Consider the following 26,028-nt stretch of genomic DNA (forward strand, 5'->3'; position numbering starts at 1 on the left):
GCCAATATCTAATCTGTATAAGGCAGCTTCCTGTGTCCCTGAAGCGGGGCTTCTCCTTCCAGACAACTTGAAAACACGCAAGTAGCAGACACACACAACCCGCTTGCTTTGCATCTCGCGCTCCGTCTTGTGGCTCCTCCTTGCCCTCCCCTGGCGTCCCTTTGCCAGGGCAGGAAGCGGCCGCCTCTCCCTACTTTCGCTGCCTCTCTAGGACGCCGCGCATCTCTCGGTTTAACCCCCAACAAGCCGGCAGCCGGTGAGAAGATGAGCCCGGCTGGATCAGGAGGCGCAAAAGAAATTTTGGTTTAGGGTAACAGATGCCAAGGACGCAAATTACCTCCCCCCCGCCCCCAGGAACAGTATTTCAGGAGTCATAGAAATCACAGAATTGTAGAGTTGGAAGGGTCCGGGTGGTGGTGGTCATCTAGTCCAACCCCCTGCATTGCAGGACGAGGCAGCTGTTCCTGCGACCACGCGCCAACCAACCCAGATGATCAGATCACATCTCTTTAAAAAGCAGGATAACGGCAGCAGCAGGACTGTGAACCTTACGTTTAAATATATTGTTCATTGTACGGCAGTATAATATACTTTGCTAATTTTTCCCTATACGGAATTCACTGTTTTCTGTGGCATACAACCGAAACGAACAAACGACTCTGTTAATTAAAGCCTTCTTTCTTTCTTTCTTTCTTTCTTTCTTTCTTTCTTTCTTTCTTTCTTTCTTTTCCTTAATCCATCTGGCCATCTGTCATGGATGCTTTAATTAATTAATTAATTAATTAAATTTGTATATTTGGTTGACCTGACTGACATCCTATGCCCTTTTAAAATGTTGCTCTTCTGGAGTTATTGTTTTTATTTTGATTTAATATATTGTGATCTTTTTTGTGAACCACCCTGAAAACCTCCAGATAATAATAATAATAATAATAATAATAATAATAATAATAATAATAATAATATACCACACTTCATCTGCTCTCAGAGCGGTTCACAACATAAAAATAACAAAATACCTAAAAAGAACAAGAGCAGATAATAATAATGCACACAAACCAATAAACCCCCTCCTCCCCCACATTGCTGGGGGTTGGACTAGATGACCCTCAGGGTCCCTTCCAGCTCGAGTTTCTTCATCCCTGCAGCAGGGAATTCAGAGGTGCAAGAACATTGTTCTGGTGACCACGGGTAGCCTTGCTCATGAATTTGCCCAGTCCTCTCTTAAAGCCTTCTGGAATTGTTGGCCGTCACTGCCTCCTGTGGGAGGAAGTTTCGCAGTCAAACCTTCCACCGTGTGGAAGGACTTGTGCTCACCTGTAATTCATCCTGGATAACCCTGCTGGGTTGTAGATGATGAGAGAGGTCTTCCTCATCCTAGGAGACCCAGTGGGGGGCCATCCAATGGCAACATATCACTTGTATAACATTGGGGGGTAAAATATTTGTAAAATATTAGTAAAATATTTGTAAAAATATTTGTAAAATATTAGTAAAATATTTGTAAAAATATTTGTAAAATATTTGTAAAATATTTGGGGTTAAGCCCTGCCCTGCCTAATCGATCACATGACAAAGCACACACATACCATTTGAATGACAATGCCCATTAACGTTTGGGGGGCACAGGCCCCTCATATATTTTATTGCCCCCCTCTGAAGGGACTTTGTCGCCTAGAAGTTGGCTCCTATGCAGCACATCAACCCTTAGTCTGGAGGGTCTATGCCATGGGGGTAATTTTTTCATGCACCAAGTGTCCCTCACACATGGGAAGGGTTAAAGTAGCAGATGTGCCATTCCTAGAGAGGTGTGCATGTGAGAAATCACATGGGGATGACATTTAAAAAGAGAGAGAACATCTGCTTTTCCGGTTCCTCCACCCCCTTCATTAATTATTTCCTCTTTTACCTACTGGAAACAGAAGCCGGCTGTCTTGAGACTTTCTCCTAGCCAAAGATCCAAGGTGAAACTGGCTGGTGAGTGGACAAGAGGAAAGTTGGGGTGGTGCCCCCTAGAAAAGCTGCCCTGTCCCCACATTCTGATCTTTGGTGCATCTACCCCAGTGCTGTCGACACTGGCCGGCAGCAGCTCCCCAGGGTATCAGGTGTGTTCCTTACCTGGACATGCTGAGGGGACAATGTGTGTGAAAAGCAGATGCTCTGGGAGACAGCAGCCCTCTGCTGAGGTAGGAACATTCACCCAAAGAATTCGGGAAGCTGTGTGTTGTCATGGAGATGCTGAGATCTGTCAGATGGAAGAAAGAACTTTACAAAAATAATGGGGAATTGCAGAATGTTGGAAAAACTACTGTAAACAACTTTAAACGTTGGCAGGACTAGAATAAATTGAGCAGTCACATTTATAATGGAAGAGAAAACCAGGAAAGGAAAAGTAAGGATTAATTAGAATATGCGGCAGTAAAGGGAAAATAAAATGAACCATAGAAGGGAGAGAAGGGAAGTTGAATATACGGTACTTGTATGGTTTAAACTCTGTAATTTATGTAAATGTAAAATTGAAAATGATAAATAAATCTCTCACCACCCTTAGCAAACTATACTTCCCAAGATTATTTGTGGGGAGCCATGACTGTTTAAAGTGGTATGATAACTGCTTTAAATAACCGTTCCTGTGGAAATCGGAAAGAGACCCTCCATCCTCGTATTTTGTTGCCTGCAGTTCCGCCAAGACTTTGTAGAGAATTTATTTGATTCCATGTCAGTCATACATCCTGCATTGTATGATTTGATAGTGTTAAGGTTTTAAAATGTTTATTATTATTATTATTATTATTATTATTATTATTCTTTATTAAACTTCCGTACTGCCCTTCATCCATAGACCTCAGTGCAGTTCACAAGATGAAAATACAAGATAAAACCACAAAATATGTAATAAAGAGAGCAACAACAACAAAACCCAACAAATCCCACCTTCCCCACCCCCACCCCATCCCAGAAACACATTTAAAAGGGTATAGGATGCTTCTGAAAATGCAAATAAATAACAAATTAAAAAATAATAAGAAAGAAAGGGTATAGGATGTACTGTGATATTTCCATGATTTTACTGGACACTGCCACAATAAAAGTAAATAAAAAGAGCTGAGGGTTTTATATCTATTCTTCTCAATAAATAAGTAAAATATTTTGGCCTGTGTTCTTTTCTCCTGCAGGCAGATTTGGTGTTTATTCTGGAGTTTTCACCGCATTTTTGGCGACTCTCTTGACTGTCTACTCATGCAAAAAAGAAAACGATAGACGCCACCCCAGGAGAACTGGGCGCCTATAACTGCCCCAACAGCTATAACTGCCCTTCTACGGAATCAGGTCACTGGTCAGTCATCTTCTGAGATTCAGGAGGAAGATTCCCCACCCTTCTCCTTGGGTGGTGGGCGATGGAAATGGCAGAGGGGTTTGTCATGGCATCGCCGGATCCCCAGGAAGAAGTCCCTTCTGGGCAGGAAGGACGGCCCAAGATCAAAATAGAGGAGACAGGCTTATCAGAATTTGAACCCGAGATGGGGGTGAAAGGGTCCGAAAGAGCCCCTTACGTCTTCCAGGCGGGGAGCATTCGGGAATTGCTTTTCAAGGCATCGGGGAGACAGTTGGTGCAGGTTCCAGGCGAAGGGCTCTGTCAGCAATGGGAGAGACAGTGGCAAGAGTTCCTGGGGACCTTGGAGCCCCCCAACTTGAGGTGGGAGGCCGCTCAGCTGCCGGAGGAGCCCACCCCCTGGGAAGACGCCAAGGCCTTCCTGGCCTCCTTCGAACAAGTGGCCAAAGCCTGCCGGTGGCCCTGGGAAGAGTGGGCGGCCAGGCTGCTGCCGGCCCTCAGCGGGGAAGCCGAGCGAGCCTTTTGGAGTCTGGAGGCCGGAGACAGAGAGGATTATGGGAAAGTGAAGGCGGCCATCTTGCGCGGGGACGCCATCAGCAGGGAGAAGGATCGCCAGTACTTCCGGCGCTTCTGCTACCGGGAGGCTGAGGGGCCCAGAGGGGCCTATAGCTGCCTCCAGGAGCTCTGCCGGCGGTGGCTGAAAGTGGAGAGGCACTCCAAGGAGCAGATCCTGGAGCTGCTGGTCCTGGAGCAGTTCCTGGCCATCCTGCCAGCAGAGGTCCAGAGCTGGGTCAGGGAGTGCGGCCCAGAGACCTGCTCCCAGGCGGTGGCCCTGGCTGAGGATTTCCTGCTGAGGCAGCTGCAGGTGGAGGAACAGGAGCAGCAGGTGAGACGGGGGGGGGGGGGAACCCCATTATAATTCTGCTAAATCTCAGGAATGGGGTGGGGAACGTGCAGAAGAACCTGGACCATCTCATCTAGCATCCTAATCCCACAGTGGCTCCTGAAGTCAACTGCCCTCTCTGCACTTGCAATCCCCAACAATGGACATTGTTGGTCTTGGCCACAAAAGGTCTTCGTAAATATCCCCTCAATGCACTAGGGACGGTTGCCTTTCCTGGTCAGTTCCTCTGGCCTCAGGCTCTCCGGCGCTGATGTGACAACCATTTTGTGACACGCAACACACACCCAACGTAGCTGTTTTGTGTCATGCCGCCCCCCACCGAGGAGCCATTTTGTGACAGGCGGCCATTTTCTCAAAATTCCAATCGTGTCCTCTGACCCAGAAAGGTTGGTGAATGCCTCTTTCCATATGAACCTACCCGTCAAACCCTAAGATCACCTTCTGAGGCCCTCCTTCATGTGCCTCCTCCTCGAGAGGTCCGGAGGGTGGCAATACGAGAACAAGGCCTTCTCTGCAGTGGCTCCCCGTCTGTGCAATGCTCTCCCCAGGGAAGTTCGCCTGGTGCCTTCATTATACAACTTAACCAGGCTTTTGGTTGACCTGACCGACATCCTACGGTATACCCTTTTAAAATGTGGCTCTTTCGGGGGGGGGGTGTTTTTTGGTTGTGGTTTTAATTTCGATTTTATATATTTGATCTTTTTGTGAATCGCCCTGCCACCTCCAGGTATAGGGCGGTATATAAGAGGTAAAGGTAAACGGACCCCTGACCATTAGGTCCAGTCGTGACCGACTCTGGGGTTGCGCGCTCATCTTGCATTATTGGCCGAGGGAGCCGGCGTATAGCTTCCAGGTCATGTGGCCAGCATGACAAAGCCGCTTCTGGCAAACCAGAGCGGCACATGGAAACGCCGTTTACCTTCCCGCTGTAGCGGTTCCTATTTATCTACTTGCATTTTGACGTGCTTTCGAACTGCTAGAAGAAGAAGAAGAAGAGGAGGAGGAGGAGTAGTTTGGATTTGATATCCCGCTTTATCACTACCCGAAGGAGTCTCAAAGCGGCAAACATTCTCCTTTCCCTTCCTCCCCCACAACAGACACCCTGTGAGGTAGGTGGGGCTGAGAGACTTCATAGAAGTGTGACTAGCCCAAGGTCACCCAGCAGCTGCATGTGGAGGAGCGGAGACACGAACCCGGTTCCCCAGATTATGAGTCTATCGCTCTTAACCACTACACCACACTGGCTCTCACTGGCTCACACTGGCACACTGGCTAGGTTGGCAGGAGCTGGGACCAAGCAATGGGAGCTCACACCATCACAGGGATTCGAACCGCCGACCTTCTGATCAGCAAGCCCTAGGCTCAGTGGTTTAACCACAGCGCCACCTGGGTCCCTTAGGGCGGTATATAAATTCAATAAATAGTAATATTATATTGACACCTTTCAGTGGGATTGGCGGGTGCCAAATCTGATTTAAGTTTACAGCGTCCCAGGGGTCCCCAAACTAAAGCCCGGGAGCCAGATGCAGCCCAATCACCTTCTAAATCCGGCCCGCGGACGGTCCGGGAATCAGCATGTTTTTACATGAGTAGAATGTGTCCTTTTATTTAAACTGCATCTCTGGTTTGTGGGGTATAGGAATTCGTTCATATATTTTTTTCAAAATATAGTCCGGCCCCCCACAAGGTCTGAGGGACAGTGGACCAGCCCCCTGCTGGAAAAGTTTGCTGACCACACTCTTGATTTTTCTTGTTGTATTTTGTACCTGATTCAGGTGCCTACAGAGGTGGATGTGAGTCCCCCCAAAGAAGAGGAGGTTCTGGAGCCCGGAGAGGTGCTGGGGCCCAGCTGGGAGATCAGTGATGCTAACCATGCTGGTTTTCTGTTATGTAAGGCTATCTTCTTCTTCTTTAGACCAGGGATGGAGAAACCGGTGTTATTGGACGACTCCAGTTCCCATAATGCCCATTTCTGCCTTCCTCCTCCAGCACATTGGAAATTCAGATGTTCTTGCACGACTCCAATTCCCATAATGCTCCTTTCCATTCTTCTGGGACATCTCCCAGTATTCTGTTCTGGGGCTTCTCCTGACCCTCCAGATCAGATCTGGGGAAGCCACAGGGGGCACATGGGAGGAAGAAGAGAAGGAGGGAAAAGGGTTAGGGTTGGTTAGGGTTAAGGTAAAGGTGGGAGCTGGACTAAGATGCCTTTGATGTCTCCTTCCAACTATACAGTTTCAGATAATTATTAACCTGGTGGGTAAAGGTAAAGGTAAAGTCATCCAGTAGTGGATGACTCTGGGGTTGTGGTGCTCATCTCGCTTTACTGGCCGAGGGAGCTGGTGTACAGCTTCCAGGTCATGTGGCCAGCATGACTAAGCCGCTTCTAGCACACGGAAAAGCCGTTCCTGCCGGAGCAGTACCTATTTATCTACTTGCACTTTGACGTGCTTTTGAACTGCTAGGTTGGCAGGAGCTGGGACCGAGCAACGGGAGCTCACCCCGTCGCAGGGATTCAAACCGCCGACCTTCTGATCACCAAGCCCTAGGCTCTGTGGTTTAGACCACAGCGCCACCCGCCTCCCTGTAACCTGGTGGTTAATCAATGCAATAAATAAAAATTACTGTAAAATAAATTGCAATAAATAAAAATAATACAATAACTATTTTCTGCATTGGCTCTGAGCGCAACTTGGTGCCCTTTTGGGATCTCATCAACTCCTGCATTTATAATTAAATAATGTGTCGACCTGGCAGTTTTAAAAGTTGTGCTTTGTTCTTTCTCCCTCTTTCCAGGTGAGCCCATGCTAGGCGATCCCATTTCTGGGGACGCAAAGACCTGCCACCTCTCAGAATGTTCCTTGCAGAGAGAACCCCAGGGGCAGCCGCTGCAAAATACGGGGCGGGACGTTCCCCCGTGCAACAAGCAGGAAGAGGCGCCCAGAAGTTCTAATGGGCTGGCGAGAGGGACAGAAGCAAGTCCAAAGAGAAAAGCTGCCTGGGAGCTGGACAAGAGCCAGCCAGGGACCCTGGAGACCGAGGCCGAGGCCGCCTCCCCAAATGGGAATAGCGTCCAACTGAAGCCGCCACTGGGCATCCATCCTGGGCCAGGACCCTACAAATGCTCCGAGTGCGGGAAGAGTTTCTGCCGGCGCTCTTCCCTGTCCCAGCACCACCGCATCCACACCGGAGAGAAGCCCTACGAATGCTCCTACTGCCAGAAGGCCTTCCGGGCGCACTCCCACCTCACGAAGCACAGGCGCCTGCACACAGGGGAGAAGCCCTACAAGTGCGGGGACTGCGGCAAGGGCTTCCGCCAGTCGTCCAACCTCCATAAGCACCTGAAAATGCACGTGGGCGCCCCGATCTACAGGTGCCCAGATTGCGGGAAGAGCTTCGGCCAGCGCTCCAAGTTTTGCCAGCACCGCAAGGCGCACGCCGGCGGGAAGACCTATCGGTGCTCGCGGTGCGGGGAGAGCTTTGGCGAGCTCTCGCTCCTCCACACGCACCGGCGGAGCCACGCGGCGGAGCGAGCCTACCAGTGCCCCACCTGCGGGAAGGCCTTCGATCACCGGTCGAGCTTCCTGAAGCACAGGGTGACCCACACGGGGGAGAAGGCCCACAAGTGCCCCACCTGCGGGAAGGCCTTCAGCCAGTCCTCCAACCTTCGCAAGCACCAGAAGATCCACACCGGGGAGAAGCCTTACAAATGCCTCACCTGCGGGAAGTCGTTCACCCAGAGCTCGCACCTCAGCTTCCACCAGAACACCCACAAAGGGTTCAAGACGTACAAATGCTTAGACTGCGGGGACAGCTTCACCGACAGGTCCCACCTTATGAAACACAAACTGAGCCACGCCAGCACAAAAGTGGCAACGTCGGCATGAAATCCCCCTAGATTTTATAAGGCGGGTAAATTGTATTTATTTTTTTAAATTTATATGAAGCTTAGGCCTTTGCACATTGACTGTTCCCCTCTGTTCCACAATTTCATTAGGAAGACTTCCCTCACTCAGCCTCACTCATCCACAATATGTGGGACAGATGATATTGATCTACCTTAACAACAACAACAACAACAACAACTTTATTATTTATACCCCATCCATCTGATTATTTATACCCACTCTGAGTGGCTTCCAATACATGTAAAATCAAATAAAATGTCAAATGTTAGCAATAACTGATCCGATACAAGAAAAATGAGAATAACTTTTCACATAACTTATATCAAATAAATCAGTATTCAACCATCCATTAAAATCAAAGAGTAAACAGTTAAATAGCAGCAAATAACTAAACCTTGCAGGAAGGTTATAAGACTGGAAGCAAAACTGGGTGCTTGTGAAGTGCCTTCGGTGAGGGATTTTGGTGGAAAGACTAAAGTGGCTTGGAGGTTTAGAGGACCAAAAAAAAAAAAAAGGATGTGAAAGGGAAAGGGGTGAAAAGGAATTGGACTTCCTAGCATTATTTTAATAATAAGTTATGACCAGATGAATCAGCATTGATTCCCCCGCACGCTGATGAAATTGGGCGGGGAGTTTCCGCAAATGGGGTGGCTAATTCCTTGTTGGACTCCCATCAGCCCTAACAAAGATTGCCAATGGCAAGGGATGATGGAGGTGGTAGTCCACCGGCCTACCCCTGTTCTAGACTAATGAAATATCCTTAATTTTGTTTTTGAAAATAAAAAAGTTACCTGTTTTATTCTTTCTTTTCTTGCCTGTCTTTTCAAATTCCCTTTGAGACAAAATTACAGGTCTAAAAGGTGATTTTGCACTGTCCATTTAAAGTACCACACTTTATAGGGTAGGGGGCAGTGGGGATGTGTTTGAGACTTTTAGATGTTTTGTGTTTGTGATGGCTTCTTCGGAGGAAAGCTGTGATAGAAACTGAATCAATAGTAACAAATTAATTCCAAACGGAGGCTCCAGCTTCAAGTTGCTGGACTAAAACTTATCAGGAAGTCTCGTTTTATTCATTTGCAAATGAAGAGAGACAATGGTTGCTTGCAGGTGAATTAACCAAGAAAGCAAAGACCAGGGGGATTGCATTATCACCATTTGACAACTCTGAATGGGACACTTGGGCTTATTCTGCATAGGGTTCAACTTTTATCTGAATTGTCTCAGGAGACTTATGCATTTCCTTGCAATCTGTCTGCACCTTTTGGAACTTATTTCCCTCTGCACTCCACTTAGTGATGCAATTACGAATTTGCTGCAATGTAGTCCTACCTGTATTTTACTCAGAAGTAAATCCCCAAGGTGTCACAAAACACAGCTTTGTGAAAAGAGAATACGTGGTAAAGTCTGTAAAATCTGAGCATTGTTAACTAGAATGTTGCCGTATTGGAGTAAATATGATTTAAAATTATGATTAATGATTTATATGGATCAAAAAAGGAAGATTAATTGTATTTGATTAATTGGGGAAATAGTCTAAACAGGAACTGCACGTGTAGAGTCTATGGAAATAGGAATGGATGGGAAAGTATTAGAAATTCAGAGCAGAAAAGGAGGGAAAGGAAAAGAAGAATCTTGGAGCGGGGGCAGAAAGTCAATTTTTAAATTGGTGTTAAATTCAAATTAAATTGTTAATTTGTTTAAAATTTGGAAAACTATTAAAAATTGATTGGTTAAAAAAAGAAAAGTAAATCCCCATGTCCATAAGACATATTTGCTATATTTGTTTGCAGCGCTATCCGTTGACGCTGCCTGTTAAAAGTTGCCAGTCCATGTTCTGCAAATTATAGCGCATGTCATACCACATGCCGCTGAGCATGTGCAGAGTACCACCTCATACCCCACCACTGAGGAGCGCTAGATGGTTCAGGTACAAGGCAGCTTCCTATGATTCTCTCACCATTTGGCTTGTAAAAGTAAGTAGGCAAAAAATCGTGAGAGAAATGTTCAGCAGCAACTCGCAAGTTAAGCCCTGGTGGAATTTGGGAAGCACAAACAACCCTCCTATGCTGTACTCTAAACACCAGATTATTTTTGGGGGGGATGGGGAGGTATATTGCCTCTGGACCTGGATATTCCATTTTTTAGAAAAGGAAGCTATCCTGTTCAGTAGGATCTGCAACAAAGTGTGGCAGTATGGAATGCTGGCTGCTGTTCAGGTTTCTAACCACTCCACTTTAATGGTGACATTCCCACTAGTTCTGAACCTCAACAGGTGAGTGCCAGTCATTATTTAGCCAAAATGGCAATATACATGAACAGGCCTGGAGAAACTCTCAAGTTTTGCAGAAGTGCCTGAAAGGTTCTTGGCAAGAAGAGCCCTTAACTAGTGGGTGAGGGAAACAGCCCACAGAGGACAGTTGTGTTCAGTGGTGACAGAATACAACCTTGTGGGGGGAGAAGAGATGGAATGGAGGATTCTGGTATAGGGCAAGGCTGGCTGGCAAGCACCCTGTTGTCAAGAACAACATACTGGATCTATTGAGCAATTACCCAATTTTTAATAGCTCCAAACAAAACAAGCTCCAAACTTGTCACAAAAGACTTTTTTTATTTAAGATTACAAAAAAAATTGAGATAAGAAACTTTATAAATAAAACCTCAACATGTTTTGACAGGAGTACAAAAGTGTGGGCATTCAGAACTGTAGACACTCAACAAGGGAACAATAATAAAATGTTTTCATTGGTTTGCAACTGGTACCTGCAACGGGTATCTGCTGTTCGGCTCATTTCTAGTCAACATAATAAGCAGGATGCTTGGGGAGAAAAGCTAGGCTACTACTGAACATTTAAACAGATGGGCACAATAATGAGAGAGAGAACAGGAACAATACATTAGGATCAGCTTCTGGGACAGATATTATTTGGATTCACACATCAATAGCCAAACCACAGTGACTGTGCACTTCCTGGTTCGGCCAAACCATAGTTTACTGTTATGTTCAAATCAGGCAGACGGTAGCATACACTGAGAAGGGGGAACTTGCTGCCCTCTCGATGCTGTCAGACAACCCATCTCCAGCCTCTGGCCATGGTGGCTGAGGGAGATGGGAATTAGGAGTCTTGAGGGCTGAAGCTTCCCCACCCCTGGATCCTGCAAACCATTGTTTGCCCAGCTCGAAATGTGTGTGACCCCAAGTTACCGTCACTGTGGCTGAACTCTGTGTTGCCCATTAGGTAAGAAACAGCACTTTTGTATGAGGGTATGCCAGTGTGTTAAACAAGTCTAGGACCAAACCATCCTTCTGGGGGTTCAAGAGAATGTAAAGATAGTTATTAAATTAGGGGGACTAAGGTATGGCTTATCCATGCGGTAGAATGAAGTGGTATAGTCCTGGAAGTAGTGGAATGGGTTGTACCATTTTGGAACCCAGGCGGGAACCCAATTTAATTTTAATGGTGCCTGGAGAGGGGGAAGAGCTCAAGTACAAAAACTGATCCGAGATCGAATGTCTCCCCCATGACAAGGGGTGTTTTTTCTAATTTTTACTCACTAAGGTTTGTTTAACATGGCAGAGCTTTCAAAAATGGTACCCCCTAACAACACCCTAAAATAGTACAGTCCACTTTTCAGGGGTCCCCCCCAGGATGCTTCCCTCTAATTCTCTCCCCACAACCCAATATGTGGAGTAGGCTTTTAAAAGAAAGAATCCCCAACAGATGTTATTGAGAAGCACCCATCAAATTTCTTTTCCTTCAAAAAGGCAGATACACAGAAACAGCAGAATGCAGATAATTAAAACACACATGTAACATGAACAGTATAATTAACTCTAGCTTGCAAAAAAGCTCAACATGCCCCATAACACCTTATGCTTTCCCCACTACCAACCTCGAATTCAAAACTGCTTCCCTTACTCGATCTTCCCTTCCAACTCACTCCACTCCTTTAATACATTCAAGGGGCTTAAAGCAGTGTAAAAAGACCCGGCTATATTGCCTAAGCTTGGTCGCTAATTCAGAACAGGCTAATGCAACATACAACTTTTTTGGGTGTGGGTGTGTGTGCGCGCGCGCTTTATTTTGGGATAGCTTCCCCATGAGGAAGAAATAACAAGAGGGGCGGGATATCCTGCCAAGTGATGCAGGAGGTTTGTACGTAGAAGAAACACATGCTTTAAGAGGAATTTCGAAAAGAACTCACTTCGGCTGGATGCTGGCTAGATTTTTTTTGGGGGGGGAGGGTGGCCCCACACGACGGGTTAGATCAGGCATCCCCAAACTGCGTCCCTCCAGATGTTTTGGCCTACAACTCCCATGATCCCTAGCTAACAGGACCAGTGGTCGGCGAAGATGGGAATTGTAGTCCAAAACATCTAGAGGGCAGAAGTTTGGGGATGCCTGGGTTAGATCATCCGTGATCCTACACATAGGCTATCGAAACCAGTAGATGAACTCAGGTGGCCAGAAAAACGACACACATTGTTGGCAAGAAGAGGAAGGAGCTGGAATGAGACTGCAGGTCCTGTCTGAGGCAGCCTTTGGAGGCTGGGATGTTCTGGACCACAAATCCCACCAGGAATTGTGGTCCAGAACATCTGGAGGGTGCCAGGGCTGGCAACGAGAAGCCGCCTTCTCTGGTTCTGCTTCCCAGAGCAAGCAGATCCCTTTAAAATCTGCATGGGCTTAAATAAGCCAGCCCCCAGAGAGATTTAACCCAGGAACGATATCCACTCCCACCCCTATTCCTAAAACCCCACTGATTCCCTCCCGCCAAGTTGCATGCCGCTCACAGCTTCCCCTTGCTCTTGGTGTGGGTCTGCTCGTGCTTCTCTCGCTGCCACTTGCGGTCGAAGCCCTCCCCGCAGAAGGGGCACTCGTGGGGCTTCTTCCCGGTGTGCTGGCACTCATGCCGGACCAGATCCGAGCGCCAGCAGAAGCCCTTGCTGCAGAAGCAGCACTCATAGCGCTTCTCCCCGGTGTGCAGCATGTGGTGGCGGTTGAAGGTCGCTAAGCCGTTGAAGCTCCGGCCGCATTCGGGGCACATCTTCATCTGGCTCTTGCTGGCAGCATCTGGAGGGGGGGAGGGCTTCTTGAGCTTCGGCTTGACATCCCGAGGAGGAGGAGATGGAGGAGATGGAGGAGGAGGTGGTGGTGGTGAGGGAGCCGCCTCGGCCAGGTTCGGCAACTGGGCTCTCTTCAGCCTATCCGAGCGGCGATGCTCCTGGGCGCCCCCAGCCTGCTTCCAGCGGGAGGGGAGGACTGCGTTTGCTTTTCCGGGAAACCGGGCTCGCAGCTTCACTTCCCCATAGCGGCCCCACTGGAAGGTCTTCTTCTTCCTTGCCACGCCGGCCTGCCCGCAACCTACCAGAAAGGCAAAGTGTAGAATCATAGAATTGTGGAGTTGGAATGCAGGACCCTCAGCAATAAATAAATAAATAAATAAATAAATAAATAAATAAATAAATAAATAAAACCCTGCCCATCCGGCTGGGTTTCCCCAGCCATTCTGGGCGGCTCCCAACAAAATATTAAAAACATGATCAAACATCAAACATTAAAAACTTCCCTAAACAGGGCTGCCTTCAGATGTCTTATAAAAGTCAGTTGTTTATTTCCTTGACATCTGATGGGAGGGCGTTCCACAGGGCGGGTGCCACCACCGAGAAGGCCCTCTGCCTGGTTCCCTGTTACCTCACTTCTCGCAGGGAGGGAACCGCCAGAAGGCCCTCGGCGCTGGACCTCAGTGTCTGGGCTGAACGATGGGGGTAGAGACGCTCCTTCAGGTATACTGGGCCGAGGCCGTTTAGGGCTTTAAAGGTCATCACCAACACTTTGAATTGTGCTCGGAAACATACTGGGAGCCAATGCAGGTCTTTCAGGACTGGTGTTATATGGTCTCAGCAGCCACTCCCAGTCACCAATCTAGCTGCCGCATTCTGGATTAATTGTAGTCTCCGGGTCACCAGCCCCACGTAGAGCGCATTGCAGCATCCATAACAGATGGCCATCCAACCTCTACTTAAAAACCTCCAAGGAAAGAGGCCACCATCTCCTGAGGATGACCATTTTACTGTCAAACGGCTTTTCCTGTCAAAAAGTTTTTCTGTATGTTTAGTCGGAATCTCCGTTCTTGAAAGTGTGCAGAGTTGGAGAAGAACGGCAAAAGCTGGGAGAGCCCTATTAAGCTTTTCATTCAGAACTAGAGAACTAGGAACTTCCTTTAGGTAGGAATGGGGAGCCCTTTTTAGCCCCAGGGGCCACACTGCCTTCTGGGCAATCATTTGAGGGCCAAATATGAGCAGTGGTTAGGGCCGGAGCCTAAAGAGATTTACTTAGAGCATTTTTAACCCACTCAAAAATTACTCCCAGAGTGCCTTGCATGCAATCAATTGCGACATGACCATCCCTGCCCACAAGCATATAATCTGAAATGACAGGGCACAAAAGCAAAAAAGGGATGAGGGGAGAAGAGGAAAAAACTACGTAAACACAAGCACCAGTAAATAGTAGTTTTTATAAAGATCAAGTGGTTGTCTCAAGCTCATTTCCTGTCAAAAATGTTATGTGTTAACTACACACACCAATTAATAGACTCCTCTTTATCTGAAACAGAAAATCTTAACACAAGCTGGCTGCAACATATGCCTTACAGCTGGCTGATAGAATATAAAATTTTGTTTGTGGGTGGGTGTTTCCGCTATCCTGTGTGGTGTAGTGGTTAAGAGCGGTAGATTCGTAATCTGGGGGACCGGGTTCACGTCTCTGCTCCTCCACATGCAGCTGCTGGGTGACCTTGGGCTAGTCACACTTCTCTGAAGTCTCTCAGCCCCACTCACCTCACAAGAGTGTTTGTTGTGGGGGAGGAAGGGAAAGGAGAATGTTAGCTGCTTTGAGACTCCTTAGGGTAGTGATAAAGTGGGATATCAAATCCAAACTCTTCTTCTTCTTTTCCTTTTTATTATTTTGCTCTCTATTGGCTTTTATTGAAAACCTTTAATAAAATTGATTAAAACAAGAACAACACTGCTCCACACTGGATCTCTTTGGAGCTAGGGATCCCCCTCTTCCCACCACTAATTCCAGGCAAAACTAAGACCCCTGCTTACCTGTGTAAGTCTTGCGTGAAGATGAACTGGGCTCCCCACGGACCTCACCCGTAGCCCACGTTTGCAGCGGCACCGTTTCCAGAGGAACTTCCTGCTTCTTGCGAAGATCTGCAGCCTCTTCCTGCTCCTGGAAAAAAATAAAGAGCCGAAAGAGGGAGACCAGTGAGGAGTGGAGGAAAAGGAACAGAAGGCAAAGTGCTCAAGTCACCAGTGTGGTGCAAGGGTTAGAGTGCTGGATTATGACCTGAGAGATCGGGGTTTGAATCCCCACTCAGCCATGAAAAACACTGGGTGACCTTGGCCCCAGTCACCATTCTCTCAAGCCTGAGCTACCTCACAGGGCTGTTGCCAGAGGAAAGAGGAGAAACATGTAATAATAATAAACTAGAAGCAGCTCTTTAGGTAAGCCACTGGGGGTGGGGTGGAAAGGCTGCATGCCCCAGAGGCTCGCTCGGCTTTAACTGGAAATTGGGGGTTGAGGTGCAGTGCCGAGGGCCTTCTGACGGTTCCCTTGCTGCGACAAGCCAAGTTACAGGGAACCAGGCAGAGGGCCTTCTCGGTAGTGGCACCCGCCCTGTGGAACGCCCTCCTACCGTACCAGATGTCAAAGAGATAAATAACTACCAGACTTTTGGAAGACACCTGAAGGCAGCCCTGTTTAGGAAAGGTTTTAATGTTTAATAGATTATTGTGTTTTAATATTCTGTTGGAAGCCGCCCAGAGTGGCTGGGGAAACCCAGGCAGATGGGCTGGGTAGAAATAATAAATTATTATTATTATTATTATTATTATTATTATTATTATTATTATTATTGTTATTATTATTATTAGGGGCGAAAGTCCTGCATTGCACAAGGTTCAGCTAGATCACCCTAGTGCAGGCACCCCCAAACTTCGGCCCTCCAGATTTTTTGGACTACAATTCCCATCTTCCCCAACCACTGATCCTGTTAGCTAGGGATCATGGGAGTTGTAGGCCAAAACATTGGAAGGTCGCAGTATGGGGATGCCTGCCCTAGTGCTTCCTTCTATTTCGCCAAAAACACTGGCTTTGGTCGCTTGCATTGCTGGGATGTTTGGCTTTTGCGACCATTTGCTGGTTAGGAGCTGCTTGCAAGCCTGGGGGGGGAGGGGAATGCAAGGTTCTTACCGGTTCTTCCCCCTTTTCGGCCGCTTGCAACCTTCTCAGGAAATCTTCCGCCAGAGCCACGGCCTGCAAGCAGCTCTCCGGCACGCGCTCCTTGACCCAGTAGTGCATTTCCTTCGGCAGGACGTTGAGGAACTGCTCCAGGAGCAAGGCCTCCAGGATCTGCTCCTTGCTGCTCCTCTCCGTGTTCAGCCACTGTTGGCACAGCTCCTGGAGCCGTGCAAGGACTTCCCGGGGCCCGTTGGCCTCCTGGTAGCAGAAGCGGCGGAATTCCTGGTGCTTCTTCTCGCGTGCCAGGGCCTCGTGCCTCAAGATGGCCGCCTTGACCTTCTGGAAGTCTCCGCGGTCCTTGGCGTCCACGCTGATGAAGGCCTTCTCCGCTTCCTCGCCCAGGGCCGGCAGCAGCCGGGTCACCCACTCCCTCCTGGGCCAGTGGCAGGCCACGGCCACCTGCTCAAAGGAAGCCAGGAAGGCCCGGGTGTCGGCCCGCGGGCCCAGCTCCTCCAGGGGCTGCTCCTCCCAGACGGAACCTTCCAGAAACTCTTGGAACTCGGTCTCCCACTGATAGTGACCGCTGCTCTCCGCTCTCGGCTGGCTTTCTTGGAGTACCACGGGTTCCCCGGCATCTGCGGAACGGCTTGCCGAAGGGCTTTTGAGGGTTCCTGCCTCGCTGGCCCCCAATTCGAGACCTCTGGGGTCCTCCCGGAGCCGGGTGCGCTCAGCTTCGGCCCTCCAGCGGCGTGTGGCGGCCATTTTAGCTCTGCCTGCTGGAAGTATTGAAGCTCACAGCAAACGAATGGCAAAAATGGCAACTTCTGGCCCGGTCCTTGTGCAGCTGCTCCCAACACAACGGGACTCCCTGGGCAAGACTTGAAAAGCCGTGCAAGGGTTTCACGGCCTGAAAGTTTGTCGCCGAAGAACCGGGAGAGCTTGCAAGCAACTTTTTGTTTTCAAAGGCTCCTTTTCTAAAAAGAGAATGCAATCAGGGATGTCAGAAGGAACAGAAACCTACATGCCAACAGCTACTTGCGAGAGAGAGAGAGAGAGAGAGAGAGGGAGAGGGAGAGGGAGAGAGAGAGAGAAAGAGAAAGAGAGAGAGAAGCTCCTCTTACTCTCTTTGCAAAGTCCTTTGCTACTGGGCTGGGCCAGGAGATGCACAGCATTCATGCTAAATTGCTACAAAGTACAGTAAAAACTTCTGCAGGGAATACAAGAAGCTGTCTTACTCCTTTGCCCTTCCTTGGGGGCTTTTAAGCTGAGGTTGGATGACCATCTGTCCTGGATGCCTTAGCTGAGATTCCTGCATTGCAGGGGGTTGGACTAGATGACCCTTGGGTCCCTTCCAACTTTACAGTTTTATGACCTAGGACTAGGTAATGGAAAGGGCTGTAACCTCAAAGGTATAGAGCACCTGCTTTGCGTCCTACAGTTCCCAGGTTCAACTCCAGGATGAGCTAGGAAAAGCCCCCTGCCTAAAGGACTGCACTGCCAACCAGGGTAGACAGAACTGAACTAGACTGACTAAAGCTGATTCGGGATAAGGCAGCTTCTGGAGACGGAGCTCAGCAATAGAGCATCTGCTCCGCAGGCCGAAGATCCCTGGTTCAATCCTGGCACCCAGGTCTGGGAATTTCCCCTGCTTGACACCCCGAGGGGCCACTGCCCGTCAGTGTAGGCCAGTGTTTCCCAAACTTGGGTCTCCCGCTGTTTTTGGACTACAGTTCCCATCATCCATGACTACTGGTCTTGCTAGCTAAAGATGATAGGAGTTGTAGCCCAAATAAAAACACACGGCAGGAGAACCAAGTTTGGGAAACCCTGGTGTAGACAATAATGTGGTGCACAAAAGGTTCTGCCTCAGTATGAGGCAACTTCCTATATTGCACAGCCCAGGGACCAAATGTGGCCCTCCAAGTCCCTCTACACGGCCCTCGGGAAACTCTCCCCAAGCCTGCATACCCTCCAACATTTCTCTGATGAAAACAGGGACACCCCTGCTTGGCACCCTTTTTAAGCATCTTTGCGGAAATTAGCCTGCTATACTGAGGGAAAACTGACACACCAGTGACTTTGTCAGCTGTGTGGCCCCTGGCCCCATCTATGTGGCCCCCCCGAAGGTTGCAGTTCAGCTAACAACGTGCGGAGGGCCAGAGGGGTTTCCACTCCTTGCCCCTAGAGACCTTGCTTCCAAATCCCCGTCCCAGGATTCCTTCTGCTAAACCTGGTTTTAAAACTTCCACATTTAAACAAATCCACCATCAAGCCTCAAACATTTAGGCCCCATTTGCACTACACTGGGGGTGTGTGTGTGGAATTTGAATGAAATATTGGGAGGCCAGTTAAGGCTCGCCTCACATAATTGATCACATGACGTGGTGCACGCAATGCCCATCAACTTTTGGGGGGAGGCTGGCCCCCTCAAATATTATATTGGGGGGAGGCCGGAGCCCCCAAAGCCCCTAGGAGTTGGCTCCTAGGCACTGCACATTCGAAGCAGCATCATTCCACTTTAAACAGTCCAGGTTTCCCCGACATAACTCTGGGAGTTGTAGTATGTGAAGGGTGCTGAGAGATGTCAGGAGACCCCCGTTCCCCTCAATTCCCAGGGTTCTCTGGGAAGAGGAATTCATTGTTAAACCACTGTGGGAATTGTAGCTCTCCGAGAGGAATGTATGCAAGTGTCTCCTAGCAGCTCTCAGCACTCTTATCAAACTACAGTTCCCCATGATTTTTTTTTGGGAATTTTATGATCGCACCCAGAATTTTGCCCTAACGGGGGGAGAGGGAACAATGAGTGTTTAAAGTGGTATGGTACTGCTTTAAATGTGTAGGGCAGAGGACCTAATCCAGGGATTTGATGTAATATATATATATATATAGGTAAAGGGGCCCCTGACCATCAGGTCCAGTCGTGTCTGACTCTGGGGTTGCTGTGCTCATCTCGCTCTATAGGCCGAGGGAGCCGGCGTTTGTCCGCAGACAGCTTCTGGGTCATGTGGCCAGCATGACAAAGCTGCTTCTGGTGAACCAGAGCAGCGCACGGAAACGCCGTTTACCTTCCCGCCGGAGTTGTCCCTATTTATCTACTTGCACTTTGATGTGCTTTCAAACTGCTAGGTGGGCAGGAATTCGAACTGCTGACCTTCTGATCAGCAAGCCCTAGACTCTGTGGTTTAACCCACAGCGCCACCTGGGTCCTACCCAGTTTTATATATATATATATATATATATATATATATATATATATATATATATATATGTAAAGGGACCCCTGACCATTAGGTCCAGTCGTGACAGACTCTGGGGTTGCGCGCTCATCTCGCATTATTGGCCGAGGGAGCCGGCGTATAGCTTCCAGGTCATGTGGCCAGCATGACAAAGCCGCTTCTGGCAAACCAGAGCAGCACATGGAAATGCCGTTTACCTTCCCGCTATAGCGGTTCCTATTTATCTACTTGCATTTTGATGTGCTTTCGAACTGCTAGGTTGGCAGGAGCTGGGACCAAGCAACGGGAGCTCACCCCGTCACAGGGATTCGAACCGCCGACCTTCTGATCAGCAAGCCCTAGGCTCAGTGGTTTAGCCCACAGCGCCACCTGGGTCCCTTTTATATATATATATATATATATATATATATATATATATATATATATATATATACACAACTAAATAAATTATATATATATATATAACTAAATTTCCACAAATTCACATAAGATTTCAAGACATTTTTTTTCTTTTGTTTTATTTACTTCCCATCCCATTTCCACGCCCCCCCCCCAATTTTTAAAAAACCATTAAGGCTAGTGCTCCCCCCCACCAATGGTCCGACTTCCTGTGTTGTTTTTAAGACAGATGTTGGCTAGCCAGAGATTGAGAAAAGCTGTTCTGAGCCCTTTCAGGAATGGAAGGTGCCTCAGGGGCAGAGATTGGCAAATCCCATTTTATCACCTTGCTTTAGATTTTGGGAGGGCTATCTTTTGTCTCAAGTACACTGCCATTGTCCCAGCCAGGACTGACACAAAGCCAGTCTGAATGCTTTTACAAGAGGTCTCTTCAGGCCAGGTGTTGACATGGAAATGGCTGTCCTAGCACAGGTGAGGAGTTTTTAAAAAAGAAAAAAATCCTTGCTGCCTTTACAGCTTACAATTTAAATGATTTTTAAAAATTAATTTGGAGAAAGAATGATACACACACACACACATATACACACACACACACACACACACACACACACACATATATATATATACATACACACACACTGTTTTGAGGGTGGTTTTTTTAACAATGAAGCAATGTGCCATTTTTTTTACTAAAAAAAATTGTATCAGATCCATGTTGCTTAACACACATTTATCATATAAGCATGCCGCTTTTCAAAACACATAACAAAACAACAACAACATCTTATGCCCTTTTAAAATGTGTTTGTTTGTTTTTTTGTTGGGGGGTATTGGGTTGCTGTTTTTATTTTTATTAGGTATTTTCTGATTTTATATCTTGATTTTATTCTGTGAACCGCCCGGAGACCCCCGGGTATAGGGCGGTATATAAATTCAATCAATCAATACACAAACAAAACATTTTTGTGACTCATTTTGCCCTGATTTAATACAGTATTTGTTTTGTTTTGCACACCACCTTGAGTTCATTGGACAAAAGGTGGGACTCAAGTATAATAATAATAAATAAAACAAAATAGTTTATACCCCCAGCTCGGCCTAACCTACCAAACAGGATTGTGGCAAGCATAAATAGCTTGGAGGGAGACCTCCCCTTAACCACCACCCCCATATATCACGAGGGTCATCTAGTCCAACCCCCTGCAATGCAGGACTCCAGCGAACCCACAATCTTTCCTTGGGTTCCAAGAGGGGCTGGGGAAACCTAGCCAGATGGGCAGGGTATAAATAATAATAAATTATTATTGTTATTATTATAATATTATTCCTTTGTTCCAGTTTAAACTGTTTTTTCATTTGGAACCCTGAGAACTAGAAACTTAAAAAGGCAGTCACAGGTCAGCGCTGGAGCGTCGCTGCCAGCCCGTGTAGGCAAAACGGAGCTCAAATGCTCCGACTCAGCATCTTATGGACTCCATCCAACCCCCATGGCTTGTGTGACCATGGGCCACACCGGCTGGGGCTGATGGGAATTGAAGCCCCCCCCAAAAGACCCTCACCCCCCATATGGAGAACAACCCCCCCCCCAAGCCTGGCGAACTTTTAATATGCGTTAGGCTCAGCCAGTACAGTTAAGCTTGTAGTTGCAGAAACAACAGCAAAAATCCCCATTTGGAAGGAACCAGGTTGGGGAAGGTTGATCTCAAGGATGGAGCCGATAGATAGATAGATAGATAGATAGATAGATAGATAGATAGATAGATAGATAGATAGATAGATAGATAGATATAGTGGCAGGGCGTTCCAAGGGCCCAGCATAATGGGTTCAAACTCACCACCGCTTCCAGCCGCTCTCCAACACCCAGTTTGCTAGAATGAACAGAATAGCCTGAGACCAGACAGGGAGGGGCTCCTCCATCAGGTCGGTCCCTCCCTCCCACCAGCCCCGTCCTCTTTTCACAATTTTTTTTTAAACCTGGGGAAATTTTGAGGAAGGGCATCTCCCAGATTTAACCCTTTGTAGGACCTCCCATAAAAGGGGGGGTGGCTTAAGGAAATAGGGAATCTTATCTATTCAACAAGATTTGTATACCGCTTGTTCATAAAACAAAGGAAGACTCTGAGGTTTACATACAGCCAATGTGAAATATTCCTATATATCAAACTTGAAAAGCAGCAGCTTTGATAAAATTGCTCTCCTTCCAGGATTCAAAGATTTGGCTGGAGTTTTTAAGGAAGCAGAGACCCAGGTGTGTGACCCCTGGCAAAGCTGCTGAAAGGAAATGGGAGCTCGCTCGCATGATAATAGGAGACAATTACTGTAAAAGATTTAGGAAATATTCTGCAGACTTTCCCCCCTCTGGCGGGGCTCCTGTGGTTTTAACAGGACAGCATACAGGTTGAATACTCTTCCCACACACCCACCCCACTCCCCTGCCAATCATTTTTTATTTTAACACATTAAAAAAATAATCACTAGATTTATATCCTGCTTTTCTCCCAAGGAGTTCAAGACATCACGCATTGTTCTTCTGCCCCCACCCTGCTGCCTTAATCCTCACAATGGCCCTGCAAGGTAGGTTAGGATTCGCAGGCATCCCCAAACTGCGGCCCTCCAGATGTTTTGGCCTACAACTCCCATGATCCCTAGCTAACAGGACCAGTTGTTGGGGAAGATGGGAACTGTAGTCTAAAACATCTGGAGGGCCGAAGTTTGGGGATGCCTGGATTAGAGTGAGTAGTTTCCTGGCAGAGGAAAGATCTGAACCTGGCTCTCGGTGAAAGCTGGCCCTGTTGAATTTCTGCATGTTAGACTGCTGTAAAAGGCACCTGATGCGGGGCAATATTATATTATATTAATATGCTTCTACACGTGGTGTAGGTGGCACTGTGGGTTAAAGTTAAACCACTGAGCCTAGGGCTTGCCAATCAGAAGGTCGGCGGTTCGAATCCCCGCGACAGGTTGAGTTCCCGTTGCTTGGTCCCTGCTCCTGCCAACCTAGCAGTTCGAAAGCACGTCAAAGTGCAAGTAGATAAATAGGTACCACTCCGGCGGAAAGGTAAACACCGTTTCCATGCGCTGCTCTGGTTCGCCAGAAGCGGCTTTGTCATGCTGGCCACATGACCTGGAAGCAATATGCTGGCTCCCTCGGCTAATAACGCGAGATGAGCGCTGAAACCCCAGAGTCGGTCACAACTGGACCTAATGGTCAGGGGTCCCTTTACCTTTACCTTTACACGTGGTGTGTATGCATGTTGGGTGGGTTAATTGTTTTTAGAACAGTTTTTAATGTTGCAATTTATAGTTTGTTTGTTTTTTAAATTGCTTTTATGTATGTGTGTGCAGTTGTTTTACTATTACTTACTATTTTTATATTCCTAACATATAGAATCATGAAATTCTAGAGTTGGAAAAGTTTGAGTTGGGCAAAAGATCCCTATTGCAGGGGGTTGGACTAGATGACCCCGGGGTACCCTCTAACTCTACAATTCTATGATTGTGTGGTTCTAGGAACACCCTGCAGTGCAGGCATCTCAACACAAGCATCCATGACAGGTGGCCATCCTCTGCTTAAAATCCTCCGCCTTCTGAGGGGCTCTATTCCACAGACACTTTTATTATATTTTGGATTGCTTTGGGGGGCCTCATGGGAAGAGAGTAATAAATGAAATTTCACACACTCAAAGTGCAATCCTGAGCATTTCTGTTCAGATAAACTGAGTCAGGTCCCTTAAGTTCTTTTATTTTCTTTTTGCCAATTATTGTTATTGTTATTCCAGAATTTTTAACAAATTGTCACCAAATCCATACAATTTCAATACAAATTTTAAAGTTGACCCCCCCGATGTCCTCTCTATCTTCCTCCCTCCTTTGCTGCTCCCAATAAAATAACGTTTTCCAACTATCATTTCAAAATACATTCATCCCTTCTCCTTACACATCACCTGCTCAGTTACCAATGTCTGCTATGGGTTTTATACATCATTATAACAGGGGTCAGCAAACTTTTTCTGCAGGGGGCCAGTCCACTGTCCCTCAGACCTTGTGGGGGGCCGGACTATATTTTGGAAAAAAATATGAACTAATTCCTATGCCCCACAAATAACCCAGAGATGCATTTTAAATAAAAGCACACATTCTACTCATGTAAAAACACCAGGCAGGCCCTACAAATAAGCCAGAGATGCATTTTAAATAAAAGGACACATTCTACTCATGTAAAAACATGCTGATTCTTGGACCGTCCGCGGGCCAGATTTAGAAGGCGATTGGGCCACATCCGGCCCCTGGGCCTTAGTTTGGGGCCCCTGTTATAACTTGTCCTCCAAATAGCCGAGTAGAGTAAATCCTCTTCTATCTATCTATCTATAAGAGTTGTTCATCGATTTTCAGGTCCCTTAACTTCAATGGGTCTACTCTGAGTTAGGACTAGCATTTGCTCCAGAGTAGACAGAGAGAAATTTTCCTCCCTATTTCCTAATACCATAAATTTGGTATTAACCCAGTGAGGCTGAACGGTGAAGGACTGTTAAACTGCGGAACTCATTCCCGCAGGGGGCAGTGATGGCTGCCAATGGTTGGCCTTAAAAGAGGATTGGACAAATTTATGGAAGATGAAGGAGTTCTCTTTGAAAGCACATTCAAAGCACATCCCTTCCCTCAAAGAATTCTGGGTGCTGTAGTTTGCGAAGGGGTTCTCGGAACTGTCACTCCGCGACAGATAAACTACAAGCCCCAGAATTCTTTGAGGGAAAGAATGTGCTCCAAATGTGTTTTAGATCTATAGTGCGTAACACAGCTTTAAAGCGCATTTTAAGTCCACAAACAATCCTGGGAACTGTAGTTTGTTAAGGGTGCTGGAACTGTAAACTGTAAACCACAGAGACCAGAGTTCTTTGAGGGAAATAAAGCATATAGTGTGGGCTTCCTCAAACTCGGCCCTCCAGATGTTTTGAGACTACAATTCCCATCATCCCTGACCACTGGTCCTGCTAGCTAGGGATGATGGGAGTTGTAGGCCAAAAATCTGGAGGGCCGAGGTTGAGGAAGCCTGATATAGTGCATGCAGGCAGCCAAGGATTGCGGCTTAAGTTATTTGGCACCAAAGCCTTATTCTGTAAAGTCCTATGTGCCTTTTGTACATGTGTTTATTGGAAAAATGTGCCCGGCAGCAGAAAACATAATTTTTAAGAATTAAATTAAATTTAGAATTGAATTATTTCATTGATTCATCACTTCTGTACGTGTCAACCCAGAAGTAAGCCCCAGTGAATTTAATGGGACTTACTCCCAGGTAAAGACTGCAGCCTTAATTGATTTTTTTTTTAAAAAAGAGTGTTCCAGTAATTGTTGTATATATGGAATTGTATTTACACCAGGAATTGTTTCTACATTTCTTCATTTATGCCTTTGACATAATGCCTCAAAGCCATTTAGACATATAGAAATACTTTTAAAAGCAGGTGGTTTTTTTTAAAACAAACCTGAAAATAGGTTTCAAAACCACTCAAATAATGAACATTGAAGGCAAGAGACTTTTATCCAGCTGAAGAAGCTTGTGGAAACAAAAAAACAAAAAAATGTGTCTAAAGGGTAGAGCTTGAATGACCTGGTGGGATTTTTGTTTTTTTGATATATGGCATGATTTTATTTCTCTCCGCCCCTGCCCCCCCCCATTTTATTAAATCGTTTTCATACTACAATAAAATACTGTACAAATATTGAGGTGTATGGTTAAATTTTTACCAACATTCAAATACCTGGCTCATTTAAAACTATATGGAACCTGTGAGGGAACTCACAACTGGAGAATACTTTTATTTATTTATTTTATTTATGGACTACAGTACTTAAAATGAGGCTGCATTTTAAATTTTAATATTGTATTTTAATCTGTATTTTAATTAATTGTTTTCTTTTCCTTTATGTCTTATTGTAATTTTATTGGTGTTAGCCGCCCTGAGCCCGGTTTTGACTGGGGAGGGCAGGGTATAAATAATT

General features: G+C 46.8%; 2 protein-coding genes across 3 annotated transcripts; one reads left to right on the plus strand and one right to left on the minus strand.

The window, feature by feature from the left end:
• Positions 1-1,828: 1,828 nt before the first annotated feature.
• Positions 1,829-8,945, plus strand: LOC148687113 (uncharacterized). Of its 2 annotated transcripts, none has more exons than XM_088663862.1 (4): positions 1,829-2,186; positions 3,177-4,220; positions 6,014-6,128; positions 7,035-8,945. In XM_088663862.1, the coding sequence occupies exons 2-4, from the start codon at positions 3,399-3,401 to the stop codon at positions 8,123-8,125; spliced, it is 2,028 nt and encodes a 675-aa protein (XP_088519988.1). In that variant the 5' UTR covers positions 1,829-2,186; positions 3,177-3,398; the 3' UTR covers positions 8,126-8,945. The 2 variants fall into 2 exon arrangements, with proteins under 2 accessions (XP_088519988.1, XP_088519989.1); XM_088663863.1 differs by having other exon boundaries at positions 1,842-1,977.
• Positions 8,946-10,736: 1,791 nt separating this feature from the next.
• LOC118080223 (zinc finger protein with KRAB and SCAN domains 3-like) lies at positions 10,737-17,154 on the minus strand. Its single transcript, XM_035105160.2, has 3 exons — positions 16,405-17,154; positions 15,255-15,381; positions 10,737-13,509 (listed from the first exon to the last, which is right to left on the minus strand). Exons 1-3 carry the CDS (start codon positions 17,152-17,154, stop codon positions 12,935-12,937), a joined length of 1,452 nt encoding a protein of 483 aa, XP_034961051.2. The 3' UTR covers positions 10,737-12,934.
• Positions 17,155-26,028: the final 8,874 nt, after the last annotated feature.

The sequence above is a fragment of the Zootoca vivipara genome, chromosome 2 (genome assembly GCF_965207765.1).
Source record: "Zootoca vivipara chromosome 2, rZooViv2.hap1.1, whole genome shotgun sequence".
In the NCBI taxonomy this organism is placed as follows: Eukaryota; Metazoa; Chordata; class Lepidosauria; order Squamata; family Lacertidae; genus Zootoca; species Zootoca vivipara.

Coding starts and splice junctions, on each gene's coding strand:
- LOC148687113 (XM_088663862.1), top strand. CDS start 3,399: ATGGAAATGGCAGAGGGGTTTGTCATGGCATCGCCGGATCCCCAGGAA. Junction 4,221..6,013: donor TGGAGGAACAGGAGCAGCAG/GTGAGACGGGGG, acceptor TACCTGATTCAG/GTGCCTACAGAGGTGGATGT. Junction 6,129..7,034: donor CCATGCTGGTTTTCTGTTAT/GTAAGGCTATCT, acceptor CCCTCTTTCCAG/GTGAGCCCATGCTAGGCGAT.
- LOC118080223 (XM_035105160.2), bottom strand. CDS start 17,154: ATGGCCGCCACACGCCGCTGGAGGGCCGAAGCTGAGCGCACCCGGCTC. Junction 15,382..16,404: donor CCGAAAAGGGGGAAGAACCG/GTAAGAACCTTG, acceptor ATTTTTTTCCAG/GAGCAGGAAGAGGCTGCAGA. Junction 13,510..15,254: donor TTCACGCAAGACTTACACAG/GTAAGCAGGGGT, acceptor CCTTTCTGGTAG/GTTGCGGGCAGGCCGGCGTG.